Source organism: Delphinapterus leucas, chromosome 18, assembly GCF_059928025.1.
Source record: "Delphinapterus leucas isolate spDelLeu-1000000601 "Yukka" chromosome 18, BTC_Dleu_Yukka2, whole genome shotgun sequence".
Taxonomy (NCBI): domain Eukaryota; kingdom Metazoa; phylum Chordata; class Mammalia; order Artiodactyla; family Monodontidae; genus Delphinapterus; species Delphinapterus leucas.
In genome coordinates, this window is record NC_143146.1 from 26685069 (window position 1) to 26704734 (window position 19666).

At 36.3% G+C, this 19666-nt stretch overlaps 1 protein-coding gene across 7 annotated transcripts in view; it reads right to left on the bottom strand.

Moving 5' to 3' along the window:
- The window catches only part of NDFIP2 (Nedd4 family interacting protein 2), a 102214-nt gene that overhangs the window by 65900 nt on the left and 16648 nt on the right, over nt 1–19666 (bottom strand). For all 7 annotated transcript variants that reach the window (XR_016388658.1, XR_016388657.1, XR_016388656.1 and 4 more), the window contains exon 2: nt 420–585. Coding sequence is in view for 3 of the 7 variants with exons in the window: in XM_022576957.3 (XP_022432665.1) it covers nt 420–585 (166 nt within the window). In the remaining 4 variants the exon portion in view is untranslated. The remainder of the gene's footprint in view (nt 1–419; nt 586–19666) is intronic.

Sequence of the window (19666 nt, forward strand, 5' to 3'; positions counted from 1 at the left end):
AATTAATTTTTAAAACAATGAGACAGGTAATCTATGAAATATTTTATAAACTATCTTTAGAAAAACTTTTTTAAAAATAATCATAAAACCGAAGAAGCCCATTAACAGACTTGATAATTACACAAAACCATACTGGTAAAAACAAAACAAAAAATCGAGCTATTAAAAACATTACTAGGGCTTCCCTGGTGGTGCAGTGGTTGAGAGTCCGCCCGCCGATGCAGGGCACATGGGTTCGTGCCCCGGTCCGGGAGGATCCCACATGCCGCGGAGCGGCTGGGCCCGTGAGCCGTGGCCGCTGGGCCTGCGCGTCCGAAGACTGTGCTCCGCAACGGGAGAGGCCACAGCAGTGGGAGGCCCGCGTACCACAAAAAAAACAAAAAACATTACTAGTTGTTTCACACTAAAAACAACAATACCTGAAGTTGTAGGTACTTCCACAGTAATACTGCTATAAGGTGGAGGAGAAGAGTCAGTCTCAAGTCCAGATGCTGAGGGAGCAGCCTGCACATTTTGTGGTGTTGCGTTTGAAGTTGACGGCTGCTCTACAGCAGATGATTCTGAATTATCCTCTTCATTGTGAAGCTAAGAGAACAAAGGAAAATGAAAACATTAATGTGAATCAAATTAAAAAAAATTTTTAAAGATCGTTTCAGGCAAAGAGTCATTTTTTAGCTAAAAACAAGGTAAAATAGCATTTAAAAAGATGAACAAAATTTTTAAGAGACATAATCAGTCATTAAGAAGTTTAGAATTTTTATAGTTTCTTTACAATAAGGATGAAGTTCAAATTGTTAGGATTTATAGAGGAAAAAAGTCATGATTACAAATAGATTCAAGTTCTTTCAGTCTTACAATAAATATTGTCTACCACGCATCAATCACTGTGTACTGCAAAGAAAACTTCTAATACAACCACAATACCATATCTATTACACTAGTATCTAAAATAACTAGAAATGTAAAATGAATTAATGAAATAGAATAACAATATATATACATTCCAAAAACGTGGAATACTCTGAGGAGGTTTTCCCAAGTACCAAAAGAATTACTAATAAAGCAAAATAAGTCAGTGTGCACATAAAATTCTGAAAAACGTCATTACAACAAATTTATTGAAAGTTCAAGAAATGCTAGATACTATATTGAGATCTTTATCACTTAACTCATTCAATCCTCACAACAAACCTGTAAGATAGAGACTATTAAACTGTTATCCCCATTTGACAGATTAAAAGAAAAAAAGAAGAAAAAAACCAAGCCCAAACCACCCTGGACGTGTAGAGACTTAGAGTAACTTGCCAAACATCACAACAGCTAGGAAGGGTAAAGCCACGAATCACACCCAAGCAGTGTGGCTGCACACCTCTTACTTCATTTATATGGAAGGGAGGAAGGAAGGAAGGAAGGAAGGGAGGGAGGGAGGGAGGGAGGGAGGGGAGGGAGGGAGGGAAAGAAATTTTGTCACAGAGCAAATCTGTGTGTTGTGATATAATGCATTTTTGGATTTTAGAAAGAATAGGCGAATTATTACTCCACTTTCTAGGAGCTTCGATAAACTTATTTTCTCTGTACCTCAGTGTCTCCATATGTAAGTTCTGAATGCAACCAAAATCCTCACAGAATTGTAAAATAATATTTGAAAATCATCCGGCATAATGCCTAACACACAGAAGGCATTTAACAAATACTAGTTCCACCCTTCTTCCCTTTTATTTAATATACTTTATTTTATAAACTCAAAAGCAGAAATTATGTGGTACTCTGTCAGTCCAATAAGTAGTCACTCACTTGCCTCTAAAGAATTTTTTTAAATATGCCAAGTAAAACAGGAGGTCAATTTACTTCACTGCTGTCTGCATGTGTCTTGGTAAGCGATTACACTAGCAAAACACTTTTGGGAGTTCATAAAGGTATTGTAACTTTTAACAAAACAGTATAAACAAACCTAAAATCATCTCAAGTTTAAGAAGACAACTTTGTCCATAACACTATGGACAAAAAATGTTGCCTGCCATTCCAGTAAACAATGAGTGTTGCCCACCATCAAATTATCAGCCACTGCAGCCAACCCCACACAGTGCACCCTGAGGGGAACTCAGGATGGAGAGAAACAGGATACTGGCCCTAGATAGTCAAGAAGCATATCTAAAGAACAATTTCAGTAAGCCCAGACTCTTGCATCTCCGCATACACAGAAAAGCCCTGAAATCATTAACTTAAGATGTCTGTTTCGTGTGATCAGCGGTAATCTTCTCATGCCCTACTCTCCCCCACCACCCCAGCAAGAACTCCAGTGCACCCCGGCTCCTCGCTGTCCTCTTTGCAACAGCACCTCAGAGCTGAGAGGCTGTCTCTGGGGCTATAATCCTCAGTACGGTCCTCAAATAAAACATAACTCGCAATTTTTAGGTTATGCGTTTTTCTTCAGTCAACAGCACCAAAGTTTATACAATAGCATCCACTCACAGAAGCTGAATTCTAAGCTCAAATAAGCATAAAGTCAACTCTGTATGAGCTTTTACATTTATTTACTTGCAGCACTTTTCCAAGTAGGCACTAAATGAGCACCCTCTTGACTAGCAACACTCTGCCCTGGTGTCATAAAGCATCTTCTGTTTCCCGTACCCAGGAGAATTCCCAATGTAGTCATCTTTGACAACACTTTTAAGAGCAAAAATGTCAGATGAACAAGTTAAGGCAAATAAAGTACAGATAAATACTTAGTAATTTACAATATATTAGTATATTTAGTATATATAGTAATTAATATTACTAAACAAATAATAATGAAGGTGTCAAAAAAGAGGAAGCCACTTTTCCATATCTACTATTAATACTGCAAATGTAGATGAAATGTACTAAAGAGAAAATCCTACATGACAAACAACTCTCCTCTAGTTCCTCACAAGAAACACCCCCTACCACATCAAATATACAAATATGCTCCCCAGAATGACCAACTCTCTTCTTAAACCTGTCAAAATATATTCAAATAACTACAATAAAAAGAATAACTACAGATACTTTTACATATGATCTCAGAAGTAAAGCTTTGGAACTTATAAAACACACCAATTTATTTCAACTGCCTTACCTAATACCTCCAGTTTTATTTTTACAAAATTATAACATAGGGGACTTCCCTGACAGCCCAGTGGTTAAGACTCCGCACTCCCAATGCAGGGGTACAGGTTCGATCCCTGATCGGGGAACTAAGATCCGGGCATGCCACACAGCACAGCCAAAAAAAAACCCTATATATATATATATATATATATATATATATATATATATTACAGTGAACAGTTGCTCTGTGTTAACCATAAAACCCAATAACTCAGTCAACAATCTCTACCCACTGTAGCATAGAACTTCCAATTTACTTTAAACGCAACACTGTATTTTGATATCTTTGGTGTCTCCATAAATTAACCTACTGTGTGATGAGACAAAATTACTTTTAAGGAAGGACAAGAAAAATTTTAACATAAAAATTTTTCTGCCATTTGAGGCACTACCCCCTCCCCTTTAGTGTGCATTGCACATCTGCACTATACATTAACTAGATCCCCTTAGAAGACGCAGGAATGCCTCCTCACTGAAAAAAATTAATTTCCATCTGGTGCCAGCAAGGTAACTCCTTAGGAGATAACATTCCTTTCTCAATTCTGTAAAGAGTCACAATGACCCCACTACTCACCTTGTTGCACTATGTAAACTGTCAATATGTTACTTTGTCTCAAAAACTTATATAACTAACTGTGTTTTGACCTCTAACCAGCAGAACAGCCCTAGGAGCTCTCTGAAAGACTGTCTCCCGGTTTATAATCCTTAGACTGGCTCGAATAAAAATTTCCATTTTGGGCTTCCCTGGTGGTGCAGTGGTTGAGAGTCCACCTGCCGATGCAGGGGAAAAAATTTCCATTTTCTTAGATTGTTTAATTTTTTCGACATTTGATTACCTTTTAACTAAGTTCTTACAAGGGTTCAAATTAAGTTACATGTTTATCAAATTAGACAATGCCAATTTGTAGAAATTTTTCCTTAATCATGCTGCTATGTTGTTAAATGGTTCTATTTTACATTCTATAACAATTACCTAAACAGCAAGAAAAAAGGGTGGGGGAGGAGTGGGGTGGGACCTACATATATTCAGTAATGAACCAGGCTCTGTGTCCCATCCACACATCACCTCAAAAGTTATCTTCCCAGGGAATTCCCTGGCGGTTTCACTGCAGAGGGAGCAGGGTTCGATCCCTGGTTGGGGAACTAGGATCCCGCAAGCCAAAAAAAAAAAAAAGTTATCCTCCCAGCTTGTCCTATTTATGAGCCTCCTGGAAAAAAATGTGGGCAATAGCACGTGAAAATTAAAATATCTTTAATCTAGTGACCAGGGTGATGAAAAGTTGCACACTAAACCACAGTTTTTTAGTCCGAAGGGTAAAAGGATGACAAGAGGGCTTTGTTAAACGTATTTATCTATCGCTAGTTTTTATAGATGTATATTAAGTATTTTTAATGATAAGGAAACTGTAATCATAATGATTAGCTAGCTGGAGGTCTAGCCTTCCTGTGTATAAACTATTGTTTCTTTTACTTTAATTGGCGTGTCTCCTATACATATCCCTTTATTCTATTTTAAGGTGATAAAATACTAATGTAATAACTAGTAACTTTATTTCTGAGAAGCTAGAGATCTCACTGAATGTTTTCTAAACATACCAAGATGAGAATTATGGAAGTGCAATCAAGTGTTGTTTAGTGAACAGTGCCATGTACCAGGGCCTGGTAGGTTAGCCAGTTGTATGGTCTTTTTTTCACCTTTCTTCTCATTTCTTTTCTCTTCTTTTGTTTCAGTTTGGGCACAGAAATTGAACTACAGGGCAGAACTGTAAGATTTTTGGTAAGTAAAAAAACGAGCTATCTCTAAAGTTGTTTATTTTAAAAAGTTTCTAAAGAACTAATATATGTTGTATACTGCCATATTCTGACTACATTTATTACCAAAGGGCAAAACTGGGAAAAAGAGTTAGTAGTTGCAAGGAGATAAATTTTAGCTCAATAAAAAAATTTTTTAATTTTTAGTTAGAACTTTTTAATTTTTAGAGTACTAGGTTTTCTGTGGGGCAACAAATCCTTTCAGATTTTGGATGACTGACTATCTGGCAAGACTGTTTTATAACTAGGATGACCATACAGCTGTTTTCCCCAGGACTGTCCCACTTTACACCTGTTGTGTCACAGCCCCATTCAATTTAGCGTTTTCTCCACCCCGTTCATTCTCAAAAAAATTGCACGGTCGGTCAACTGACATATAATGGGATTCTTGGCCTTTGTACAAAATTAGTAGATGACAAAGGTTCCTTCTGACTCTAAGATAACATGATTCTAGAAAAAAACCTCTGGTAGCCTCTATCATTCAATGTTGCCTTATCTAACACCTGATTTAGAGAAGCAAACAGGTATGTGTTGCAGTAAAATCAATCTGTAGAGTCAAGCTACTCATTTTAGTCACCCAAGAAGAAAGTGAGCTACCTTATCTATGCTCCTAGGGATAAGGTGCTAAGAAATTTCTACAAACAGCCCAAGTGTTAAAACCAATAGCTCAGAGGATAGAGTCCCACAAAACAGTGCTGCTTAGCAAAGGGAGCTAGATTTTCTACCAATAACACTAAATTACAGCAGTCGTCCTCACGCACACACATACCATTGAGCAAATGAACAGAATCTTCTTAATTTGAGGTTTACTCCCCACCAAATTTTTTCCACTAAACTTTTGCTGTCTCTGGATACCTTTCTTCTGAGAACTAGCCTATGATAAAGCAATGATTAGCAAATGATTCGAAAATGATACAAATGATTAGGAAAGAGCGCATAAGCAACAAGTAAACATTAAAGGAAAAATATTTGCCGTGCCTACTTTTCAGCTTCTTCTTTTGGAAGTACAGAAGTTTGGTTACAGTTTTATATTTCATAATATAATACAGGCATATTTCTGCTCGTAAAAACCTTTCTTGTTAGTATGAGAGAATATCATTATTTCATTGTGTTCTACAAAGAACACAGTGGGCTTCAGATGCTCTGTCACCTGAACAAGTCTGCAAAACAACTGTTAAAAACCAAGTATCATCAGATATTCTATCAAGACATAACAAAGTGTCTTTTAAACAAAAAGGATTCTTACTTCATTTTTAAACTGTTACTGTCTGCTCATGATATGTCAACTGAAAGAAAGGTGCAAAAGAATATATACAGTATAACTGAGTCTTTTTAAATAATGAGAGAGATAAACACAACATGGTAGATCAACTATACTTCAGTAAAACTTTCTTTTAAAAAGCTATTTCCTACAAATTCCAAAATAAATAAATAAGAGATTGCTTGTGTAGTACATATAGACAATCAAAATTTCTGGAAGGACACACAAGAAACAGCAAAAAGCTGCAGGTGGGGAAGAGATTTCATCATTCTCTATTTGATTTTTCACCCTAAGCATAAATTACTTTGAATTTTAAAATTTTTAATAAATAAAACCAAAATGCAAAAGTCCTCTAATTTCTGGTTTGGCATGTCTCACAGGCAACAATGTTAAGGTAAACACTATATCCTATGATAAAAAAGCTTTTTCCACAGACAATGTAATATCACTATAATAGCTTCCCTGGGTTTATGTATATACAACTTTCTATTAAAAATGACACAATCTGAAACTGTAACCACAGGAAAAATATATGTGAAGAATGCAAATGAGGAACTGTATCTGTTTTTTTAAAGGAAAAATTGAGAGGGATAATTAATGGGGCAACAGTGATTAAAGAACATAAGACCAAATTTATATTGCCACACTAGACAGTTCTTCTGAGCTTCTGACCTAGATACCCACTCATTAATTCATTTCTTAAAACAACATTAAACATAATCACATACTAAAAAGGGGCTCTAGGCTCTTTATGTACAATTCTTTTCCTCCCATACTGCACTGCCTAGTTGACTTCTACACACAGTTCAGGTCTTAGCTTAAAATCAAGTTCTCAGACTTCCCTGGTGGCGCAGTGATTAAGAATCCGCCTGTCAACGCAGGGGACATGGGTTCGAGCCCTGGTCCGGGAAGATCCCACATGTCGCGGAGCAACTAAGCCTGTGCGCCACCACTACTGAGCCTGCGCTCTAGAGCCCACGAGCCACAACTACTGAAGCCTGCATGCCTTAGAGCCTGTGCTCCACAACAAGAGAAGCCCCCGCTTGCCGCGACTAGAGAAAGCCCGCTCAGCAACGAAGACCCAACGCAGCCATAAATACATAAATAAATTTTTTTTAAAAATCAAGTTCTCAAGAAAATCTTTCCTATCTCTCAAAAGTAGATTAGGACACAATCTTAAAGCACCCTGTTCTTTAGCACACTTACTACAATAGCAATTATTTATGTGCTCATTCATTTACAATCTGTTTTTCCAGCTAAAGTAAGAGCTCTACAAAACTGGAGGTTATGTCTGTCTTGTTGAACACTACAAAAATAAGCTCCAAAGTATTTGGAATCAACTTTGGTTAAAATTAAAAGGAAATGCAATATAGGTCACCAGTCACAACAGTATAAAATGGAAAGACTGGAGAAATAACCTTGCTATAACCCAAGTACTGTGAAGTCTGTAACAGCTAGTTATTACCTTAGTAAGTTAAAGGAGAAAGAGTTAGAGTATATTTACATCCCAATGACCTCCAAGGAACAAAGAAACCAAACAGATGGGATAAAGATCTTATATAAATTGCTATTTTCAGAAGAATTCAGCCTCCAGTTAAATTCCTTTTTATATGCTAAAACTGCAGTGTAAATCGGCTAGATCCTAAGATTCTCTCTTTGAATACAAAGTCCTCTATATGGTACACTCATTAGTCGTGTTCATAGTCCTTTAATTAAATTACAAATACTTGACCTTATTCTTAAATGTTTATATCAACAGAAAGATACACTTTTCAAAATTCTATTTAGCTTACTCAGATCTTACCTAAGAAAATACATATTTACAAATCTGCCCTATAATTATGCCTCTTTAGCAATAGGTCAATATGATCTTAACACAGATTATCATAGTCCAAGGGAAAAAAAGAGAGAAAAGAAAAAAAAGAAAGGAGAAAAAATATTTGAGTGGCGGGGCTGGCAACTTATACTTTCATCTAAGGTTGTCTGTCTACGGGGCACTGCTCCCTGCCATCCCCCACTTACCTTCTCGGTCTCCCGCTAATTTCTCAATCTAGCACACATGGATTGAGCATGAAAAGACCATAATGTATGCCATAACTGTCTATATATTTTATCATAGGAAGATGTTCAGCTTCAGCCTCATCTTTCGTGGTTTTATACCAAAATATGTGTTACATAACGTATTTTAAGTTTACTTTTAAAAGACTGCATTTTTCAAATCTGGCCAGTACTTGGGTTTTTGTCCTCTACAACTCAAGCAGCTTTTTGAGATATATTTGTTGATGACTACGCTGTGGTCTTAAGCAATTAAGTTATCTGTGGCAGACATGTGATTGTCTCCCTCAAATCCCTTCCATCCCTCTTTCATTACAGATTCACAGTAATGTGGGTGGGACTGAGCCCACTCTACTATCTATGTTGGTCAGGATAATCTTCTCCTTTGGCACTGCAACTGCTTCCCAACCAGCCTGGCCCTCCTCCTGGGCAGGGTGCCTGCGTCAAAGGTGGGCAATAAAATAAGCTAAGATTATCCACTTAGAGGATATAGAAAACTGCTGTGGAAATAATGATACAGAGCAATTCCAGGGTTTAAGATTTCCTTAATTGGTTTGGGGACCATAATTTACAAACACCGATGGAGAAGGTGCCCCTACGCATTTTTTATAAGCAGAAGAAAATTTTAATGATAATGTTTGAATTTACAAAACTATTCAAACCCTGAGTTTTCAAAATAGCTCAATGTTCTGATTTTTATAAGCTAACATACTGGTATTTGTAAAGAAATAAATGTTCCCTGCCATTCCAGTTCTACAAGGATAAAGCCATTAGCTGCTGCCATGGCCCAGGGACAGCGCACCCTGAGGGGGATTCAGGATGGTGAAAAACAGGAAACATTCTGTGCTTTGGATATACTGGCCCACTTAGATAGTTAAGATACATATCTAAGAAAACATTTCAAATGACCTCAGATTCTTGCATCTTCCCATACACAGAAAAGCACCAAAATCATTCACTTCAGATGTCTTCTTTGTGCTTAGCAGTAATCTTTTTATCTTGACTACCTGGTTTTCCCAGCAAATAAAGTTCATAGGCATCCTAGCTCCTCCCTTACCTCTCTGGAGCAGTTCCTCGGAGCTGAGAGGCTATCTCTCAGGCTATAGTCCTCAGTAAGGTCCCTGAATAAAACTGAACTCACAACGTTTATGTCGTGCATGTTTATTTCAGTCAACATATCCTATCCAACATAAGCAATGATAAATATAATGACAATGGCAACTTGTAATGAAAGGTTCTCTTCTGTTTCCATAATCAAATAAGAACCCTTTGACAGATTCTCCAGAAAGTTTTTTACCTGCATGCACCAAAATAAGTCAGGAAATGTCATAACTGGTAAAGTTTAAAAAGCAAAATTGGCTAAAGAAGTATACTTCATAATAGAGAAGTGAATCTCAGATATTAAAGTATAGTAATAATATTAAAATAAGCCCCCTTCTAGCAATCAAAATCTGAACATTCAAGAGGTTTTAAAAGCAAAACTATTCAGGCATGAGAATAAAAAACAAGAGCTAGTAAACTCTAACTGCAACCATTTCCTTCCAGGAAACTATCAGTTCCAAGTTTGTGCTGTACTTCATGAGTCCCTAGAAGCTTAGAGACCCTTTAATTAGATCTGGGAATATTATTACCTTCCTAGTCAGATCATAAGCATGTGAAATTTAGGAAGTATGCTTTATTCATCGTGGTATCCCCTAAAACAGGTAGCAGAGTTTAGGACACAGAATTAAGCTTCACATTAAATATGCAGTCCCCTAAGCCTCCCAGAGTTTTTCTTCTACCAAAAGGCAAGAGAGAGCTTGGTCAAGTAATGGATGCACTGAACATCTCAAGATCAATAATCACAACTCATATATTCTATGATTCCCATGGTGTTTTTACACATAGTAGAAACCTGAAATATTTAATCATGCAACTTTTGCGGGCAATCACCATAACTTAATAAGTAAATATTTGTCCCCCAAAGCTTACTGAATTAAACTAACGGTGTTATCCAAAAACCACAGATAACTGAATTAATACATGCTAAAGAAGAATATAAATTCCATCCCCACATCACCCAAGTTTTTAGAGTAACTACTCTAGAGACATTCTTACCACAGCTAGACAAGACAGTCAATAGTAAAGAAAGTCACAAAAATCACAAAGAGCTGCCCCCTCCCAACACAAAATCAAAGACCTGGCAAGGCTAGGTCAATGCATAAACTACCTGAGACTCTTTACACAATGAAGAAAGAAGCATCAGTGACTTTGAGCACAGAACAGTAATAACTGTTCATACATAGGACTTTTATCCATCAAAGAGTAGTTTACTATTAAAGAATAGAGATACAAAAACCAAAAACAGGTCACAACAGGGGTGACCTTTTGATATAAGTTAATAAAAATGAAGACTCTAGGAAAAACAGATTTTATTAGACAAAAGAAATGAAACAACAGCACACAGGAAGAACATAAATTATTAATTTAAAAAGTAAATATTTCTAATAATTAAAGACGCAAAAACGGTGTGTTAGAATGGAGTAGAAGTCGAACTACTGCTAGTAAGAATATAAATTCATTCAACCACCTTGCAGATCAATTTGGCAATTCCTAGTAAGGCTGAAGGTGTGTAGGACCCAATAATTCCACTTGTAAACGTCAATACTAGAAAACTCTCACACTTGCACATAAAGAGGCACATATGAGAATGCTCATGGTAGTACTATTTGTAATAGTGAGACACAGATAACAACTGTCTGGTCAGCACAAAATGAATAAATATTATTCCACTATTTGTATAACAATTCATTTTAAACTTATTAATTAGACCTACACGAGTCATCATAGATAAATCTTTAAAACACGGTAAGTGAATAAAGCAAGCTGAAAAAGTATAAAATAGTAAAATACTGTAACAAATACATGCTAACATCTGTTATCTCCACAGTGGATATAGAAGTATCTTTTACATCATTTTCTATACTTTCCTTTATGCTTGAAATGTTTCATAGTTTTAATATTTACATTAAAACAAACAAAAAAAAGCCAGCTAGCCAAGTTGTCTTCCATGTATAAAGTATATATACCATCCATGAGTCCTTGGGAAAAACTACTCCATGATGAAAACCAGGCAATCATAAAATTAAGCAAATAAAAAGTAAATAAGGAGAAAAGCAATGAGAAAAGATTTGGTGGTTAGCACTGAGTCCTTTCAAAGACAGAACTAATGCTAAACATTGAGCTAAAGACTAAATAAATAGCCACTGGCAAACAGACAGCAAACCTGAAAAAGTAAAAATATAAGCAACATAAAAATCAGGAACTGGGGAAAGAAAACATGAGAGAAAGTATTAATACCACTCACCTCATCTTTCACAGCAGGGATTTAATCTCTAATATCTAAAATTAAAACATGAGGTTTTAAAAATTACTCCAATTTCTTACTGATTTTTATACTCTTTTAATTTTAGTGAAATCCTACAGAACCTAACAACTCTGTGGTAAAGAAACCTTTATCTAGAATTCAGCAGTTCTTTAAGGATTTTTTCCATGCTGTTAAATCCAAACAAAATCGTATTTTGTATTCTCATTTTAAAAAAATAGAATAGTGGGACTTCCCTGGCAGTCCAGCGGTTAAGATTCCACGCTTCCACTGCAGGGGGCATGGGCTTGATCCCTGGTCTGGGATCTGATCCCGTATGCCATGTAGTGCAGACAAAAAAAAAAAAAAAAAACAGAGAGAGAGAGAGAGAAAAAAAGAGTAGTGTCCCATTCTTATTACATTATTCCTGTCCATAAGCACCAATGGAAATGTGTTCACCAAATGTCAACATAAGTTATTTCTGGTTGGTAAGATTTGGGTGCCTAGATTGCTTCTTTTGTACTTACACTGCTTGTATTTAAAAAAATAAGTATATATCACTTTTTATAAAAATATACTTTAGCCTAGTAATTCTCATTTTAAGAGAATTCTTAAATTCTACATCCAAAGAAACTAATCAGAAACTTAAAACAGGATTTCTTTGTAAAGCTGTTCATCATAGTGTTATAAAAATGGAAAACTGAAAACAATCTATTCATCCAAAATAAAATAAACACACTGTATCAATATAATAGAATCCTATACAGCCATTTAAGGTGGTGTTTCCAAAGGATACTTAATGAAATAGGAAATGCTCATGATACAGTGTTAAAGAAGTAACAAAATTGTGTGTGTGTAAATCATATATTATTCATATTATTTTAAATAAGATGAACTGTTAGCAGTTTCAAAATGATTGTTAACAGACAAATGGGTAGCATGGGTGCTTGAAAACTGTATTTTGTTGGGGTTTTTTTTTTAACTTTTCTGTATTTTTTCTAAGTTCTCTAGAACCGAGATGAAAGAAAGTACGAAACAATCTTTTTTTGTTCTTAATGTAGGACATATGTGATAAAGAGATTTCCATCTATGCTTATAGGAATAAGTTTCTACACGTTAGAAAACTGACATTTATAAAATTGCTCAATGACACTAAAACTGAAAGAAAATCACCACAGACTTTATATCCATTCAATAACCTTTCATAATCATTCTTGTCTTTACAAGAAAAGAAAGGTACATAAACCCAGATAGATGATGCTTGTTATTTTCCATCAACCAGTTAACAGTACTAATACATAAAGTAATACCAGCATGTAACCATTTGAGTGTGATGATATTCTAGTGAAACTCATTTGGAGGTCAAAATGATTCATAAAGGCTTTTTCTTTGTCTCTTTCCCACCTATAACAAGAGTTTTCTTCATGGTGCCCTTCTGTCTTAACTAGTTGTTAATCACATTATATATTTGTCTACATAATCTATTTTCACAGTCAGTAATATTATCTATTCCTTAGAACTTCAATGAGGATGGCGCACCAACACTGTGAGCAACACACCACCAATGTTCCAACTGCTTTATTCTATGCCCAGCTGATAAAAAACCTCCACAAACTTTCCACAAACAACTCTGAGAAAATGCTCATTAAGCACTCAGCATAGCAGCAGTAAGCTACTGTGGCAATAACGGTTGTATCGATCACCATTCTTCCACTGCAGCCCTACATATAAAGCATAGACAGTGCTTCCTCCATCCAAACTAAACTTTAGAAAGCAGATACATTCACATTATCTAACTGCTATATGGTAGGAAAGTGCAAAAATGATAGGGACTTGTCACAAGGACATACGAGCAGATAGTCAAATCTGGGATGATCCGAGCCTCAAAATGATGATAGTATGAGACTATAATCAATAGAATAAAATTAAAATCCATGAATTCATACTAATATAAATGAATAAATAAACTGGAGGCTACAGGAGTTCTTCCTTATAGAATCCTACATAATAAATGCAGAAGAAATGACAGAATTAGGAAATCACCATTTGACAACCATCGTTATAACTCTTTCAGGTGATCATAAACAATGAGTTCTAAAACCAATGGGTGAAAGTATAATTTTTTAAAGGAACTTTGTGGGGTATACTATAAAATAACTGATATGAATCTTTCCAAAACATTAATGTAATCCATGACAAATAAGATTAATGAATTGTTCCAGCTTAAGGGAGACAAAAAGACACTAAGCACAATAGCTAATCATGGACTAGATCCTAATCTAAAAATAAGTTTTTTATTTTGCTATAAAAGACACTAGTAGGGAAACTGGTAAAATATGTTTATAGATTACAGTATTGCATAAATGTCATTGATTTTGATAACTGCACAATAGTTTGTAAAAGTATGTCGTTTTTAGAAAATATACACTGAAATATTTAGATGTAAAGGGATAACATGTCTGCCACTCATTTTCAAATGCTTCAGAAAAAAATATAGCGTATGTGTATATATACACATATATACAAAGAAAATATCACAAAGCATATGTGATAAAACGTCAACTTTTGAGGAAACTGGGTGAATGGTGTACAGGAAATCTGTGTACTATTTTTTCCACACTTTACTGTAAGTCTAAAATTAAAATTATTTTAAAATAAAGTTAAAAAAACAAAATGCTATATGGCAAGAAAATAGAAAAAAAATATGTTGTATTAACAAACAGATTAATTTAAAACTCTACAATCCCAGCTTCTAACTTCCACTCTATCGCTAGAGACCTATATGATCATTAAAAACCTCTACACCTTCAGTCAGTTTACAAAATGATTTCTCTACATTTAATCAAAATCCTACTTTCCCTGGATGGCACTACGTCCCTCAAAAGCCTCTCAAACGCAAAATGTTAATCCTCACACCACCACCCCTTATCTGGAAACAAGAAGACAAAGAAAATGTTCTTGGATACAGCCAATGCCAGGTCAAGAGCCTTTCTCGAAATTCACACTGTCTATACAACCTGCCAGACTTTCTCTCATCCTGTTCTTAGTATTTACAAGGGTCTAAATCATGCCCCAATCAGTAAAACTTACAAGCCAGCCCCCTACCTCCAATATCATCTCCTCTACCTTTATTCCTACTATAATACAAGACAGCTAAACCAACTTAACACTTCAGCTATGAAACAGGAAGCAATAATATGCAAAGTTGAATGGTCTAGTAACTCCATCAGTTCTCTACTTCTCTGACCTGAGAGTCATCTAGAACTGCTTCTACTAGAAACTATTATATTTCTACCTCTTAATTCCTGGTCACAACCTCCTGGCCTTTTTCACTCCCTTACTTCCACTTAGTCTATTCCTTGGGCCTTCCATTTGCTGCCACCTGGTTTACTTTCCATCCTACGTAGCCTGGATTATAAAGTGAAAAACCTGCATGACACTCACCCTCAATTTCCTAGTTCCCATATCCTCTGCCACAGCTACCCCACCAACACCCAATTTGGGGTGAGTCTGTCTACTATCTCCTGGTAGAAGGAGAGAAGCAAATCCCGTAACTGTATAGATGGGCGCCAAGTACAAATTTAGTTTCCAATTCCAGCAGGGCCATCAGAACTAGTCATCACCATGGCAGGCGTTTCAGCTCCGCCACTCTTCTAGCCCCAGCTTCCAACCATGGAACTCTCAGTCCAAATCTTTGCCTCCTACTTCTCAGAGGAAAACAGGATTTCAAGCAAAAACTCCTTCAGTTTCTCTCCCCTGAAGCTCTAAATTTAGCGCACGGCTTCCATTTATATTCTTTACTCCTAAATGCCAAATAACTGTAAAGAGAAGATCCTGCCTCCCAAAGGATTGTTTGTTTTTTCTTTATGATATGTCTCTCCTTTCTTTTCTCCACTAACTTCTTTCTCTCTGCCCACATGTATATTTTATTCACACCATACTTAGAAAAAACCTGCCCGCAGCTAAAATTTAAATTTTTATCTTGTGCTTTTTGAACTATTTCCATCTCATCTTGTCCTTCTTTTCCTTCAATGACAAACATCCTAGAAGAAGAAAAAAAAAATCTGTGCACTTCTAATTCCCATTTCCTACCCAATCCATTACCATCTGGCTTTCACTCAAACAGCTCTTACTAAGAACAATGACCTTCTTTCTAATTGTTAGATCCAAGAACCTACTCATCCTATCAAAAATCTTGAATACAGTCGTCCCTGGATATCCTGGTATTTATTCCAGGACCCTCCACTCCCACCCTGCAGATACTGAAGGCCCACAGGTGCTCAGATCCCTATATAAAACGGCATAGTACAGTCTGTCCTCCATATCCGCAGATTTCAGAACCCAAGAATACGGAGGGTATGGTGTACATTCAACATAGTTGAATGTAGTTCTAATTGGTTTTTCTTTAGCTGCCAGCGAAGTATTCCCTCTGGTTTTCCTCCTACCTTTTTTTTTTAAGATTTATTTTATTATTTATTTATTTAATTTACTTTTGGCTGCGTCAGGTTGTAGTTGCGGCACATGGGATCTTCGTTGCAAAACGCGGGCTTCTCTCTAGTTGTGGCGTGTGGGCTCCAGAGCACGTGGGCTCTGTAATTTGTGGCACGCAGGCTCTCTAGTTGAGGCACGCAAGCTCAGTAGTTGTGGCGCGTGGGCTTAGTTGTCCCGCGGCATGGGGGATCTTAGTTCCCTGACCAGGAATCAAAACCGCGTCCCCTACATTGTAAGAAGGATTCTTTACCACTGGACCACCAAGAAAGTCCCTGGTTTTCCTCCTACCTTTGACTATTCATTGTTTCTTTTGTAGGGGTCCTTACTTTCCTCTGCCAACTTTAAAGAGTCTTAGCAAAAACTGAATCCAGAGCTGTGGATACTGCTTCTTACACAGAGAGTACACTGAAGCTCCAGTCTACGTCATTAATTAGTTTGATTTAGTTTCATTTGCAAAGGCATAAGGCAACTAATCCCATGTAATACTGTTAAAGTTACTATCACAAGCATTCATTTGTTGTTTAAAAAATTACTATAGTGTACTGTCTAGTTTGATTTCACATTCTTTAAGATAATCAAGTAGTTGCTAAATGAATAGAAGATAGTTTGATGCCAAAAAATCTAAATTTGAGTTCTAGATATACCACCTCCTGTATAACTCTGACTGAGTCTTCGAGCCTCATCTTCTTTCTGCAATTCATTCATTTTCTTTCAGTCAGCCAGTTATCAGTCGCTCAACCAATGGTTACTAAATGCCTAATACAGTATGGGTGCAGGAAATAGGTGCAAATCCCAACCCATCAGTCCCTAGAACTTCGAGATTCTAACAACTAGGAGTTCTGAGGCAAGGGCATAATACAGTATGACTACAGTGGCAACAGGGGGAATAAAGAAAATTAAAGTTTGCATACTGTATCACAGGTAAACCAGGGAGCCAACACCAGCAAGGATCAGGCCTGAAATACGAACCTTCTTCAGGGTTAGTTTTGTTCTTTCCTCAGCAAACACAGAGAAGCTAAGAACAGAATCCTCAAGCAAAACTAAATACAGTAAAATCAATTACCAAGACATGCTGTTGTTGTTTAGTCACCCAGGAAGCACAGAAAATGCCAAGATGCCATTGGCAGCAATAGTTAAAGGGTTCATCCATCAGAGTGTTACATGCCAAAGCAAACCCTCAAAAACTGGCTGATAAAAGGAAATACATAATCTGAATAATTTCATAATATCAAAAGCTAAATACACATACAAATACACACACACTCTCTCTCTCTCAAAAAGTTGACATTTATGTGTCCCTAAACTGATTTCTTTATTTCTGTATACTTATTCTCATGTTACAATGATCACTATAATGCCATATTTCTAAAGGTATTTATCAATAAAAAAAGAAAAAAAACACTGTTACACCAAGATTTTCCACAACACTTGACATGACTTTTTCTAGTAAAAATTTACACACACGAGAATTCATTACTGCATGGATTTGCACTAGGAGCAAAGATGCACAAGACAAAAATATGTTTTAACTTGTGCCTTTGAAGAAACCAGAGCGAAAATACTATCCAGAGAGAAACTGCATAGGTGGTTCTTTATGGTACTCAAATTCCAACTGTCAGCAAACCCATCTCAGCACACATAATAAAACGAATTTACCAAATAGTTTTGGAAGGGTAGAAACTCTGGTAAACTAAGTTTTTAACTTTATCTTTTGACAGACTGGATTCTCCTTTAAAGAGAAGCCTTAAATGTTTTAGCCCACTAAAACACTGATAAATGTTAGTATGCTTAATGTTTTAGCATGCTAAACATTGATAAAAGAGGACTTAAAAATATTTCATTACATACTACAGTAATTTTTGCTTTTAATTAATAACTCAATGAAAAGCACTACGTAGGAATATATCATGTACCAATAAGCAAACTAACAAAATACTGGCACGAACAGTTCTGAGACTATCCTCAACCACCTACATTGGACTAAGGATATGAAGCATACTGGTTAAGTACAAAGGCTTCGGAATCAACTTTTTAAGACTCAAATCTAGACTCCAGCACTTACCAACTCTGTGACCTGCTTGGACCTCATTTTTATCATCTACAAAATGGAGTCTATTTTCTTACAGGGCTTTCACAAGGATTACAGAAAATAACACCTGTAAGTACTTAGAATAATGTCTGACATAGTAAAGGCCCAATAAATGTTACTTAAAAAAAACTAAACAAAGACACTTTATGTATAGCATCTACTCTAGTTCCTACAACAATCCTCTGAGGTGAGTATGGTGGAACAAACTTTAAATAACTGAACTGACACACCTAGTTAGGGGCAAAGACAGGATTCAATTTCAGATTTTACTGTCTCTAAATTCAGACTCTTTCTATGTCAAGATGCCTCCAAAAAAAATTCACAGGTAGTAATCTACCCTTCCACAGGATGACCCTTACGAGTATTTCTGATGCTGATTCAAGTACACACACACACATACACTACACACACCTTTGAATTCACCCATCTACTTCTCTTTAATGCCACTAATTATCTAATTATCTAATCCAAGCCACCATTATTGCTTACCGAACTATTGCCATAGCTTCCTAACTAAATGGCAGACCCTGACATTTGGGAGGTCCCCAATGAAAAGGCTGGCTCACCAAGAAATGACACAAGCCTTGATTAACAAGTCAAAAACACACAAACACAGCTTATAGAATATAAATAAGCAAAGAAAGAACACCCAAATTTAAAGAAAACCTCCAACATGAAAGAAAAACAAAACAAAAATATTAGAAGGAAAGTTAATACAGGGAGTAGAAAAACAAAAACCTCAAAAATCTTTAGTTGGCTCAAGTTCCAGCATGGCAGTATAAGCCCCCAACAGTCCAACCCTCCCACTGACAGCCACTATAAACTTGAACAAAATATGAAAAACAACTATCTGAGCATTCTGAACATTAAGGAAAATAGGGATTTGGAGGGAAATTAAACCTTGGAGAAGCAACCTGCACAAAGAGTTTCCCCTTTTTGTTCTTTTTGCAGCTTTGCTGCAAGGCAGAACCATAGTTGTGGAGAGGCACCTTGTCTTGGGCTACTAAAACCTCAGTAGAACCCTTGCTATTTCTAGCCAGAGGAAGCATGCAACAAATGGAGCCCAGGCAGGCCAGAAAGTGAGGGGAAATCACTACCCCTTGAACCATGCATGTGTAGGACTGAACTAAAACAGATGAGTAAAGGCCTAAGGAATTAAGCTTAGATCTGAACCACTGCAAACAGAATGGGAGACAGTATTTACATTTTCCAGAGTACCATAGCAAAACACTCAGAAGATCCAGTATAAATCCAAAATTACCAGAAATACAAAATACTAGGAAATATAAATCACTCCACAGGGAAAAGGCAATCAAGAGATGCCAATTCTAGGATGATTCAGATTACTGTTACCATACAAAGATTTTAAAGCTGCTATTACAACTATGTTCTGGGAAGTAAAGCAATATTACCTTGAAATCAATGAAATGGCAGGGAATCTCAGCAGGTAAATAGAAAACAAAAAATTGAACCAAATAAAAAC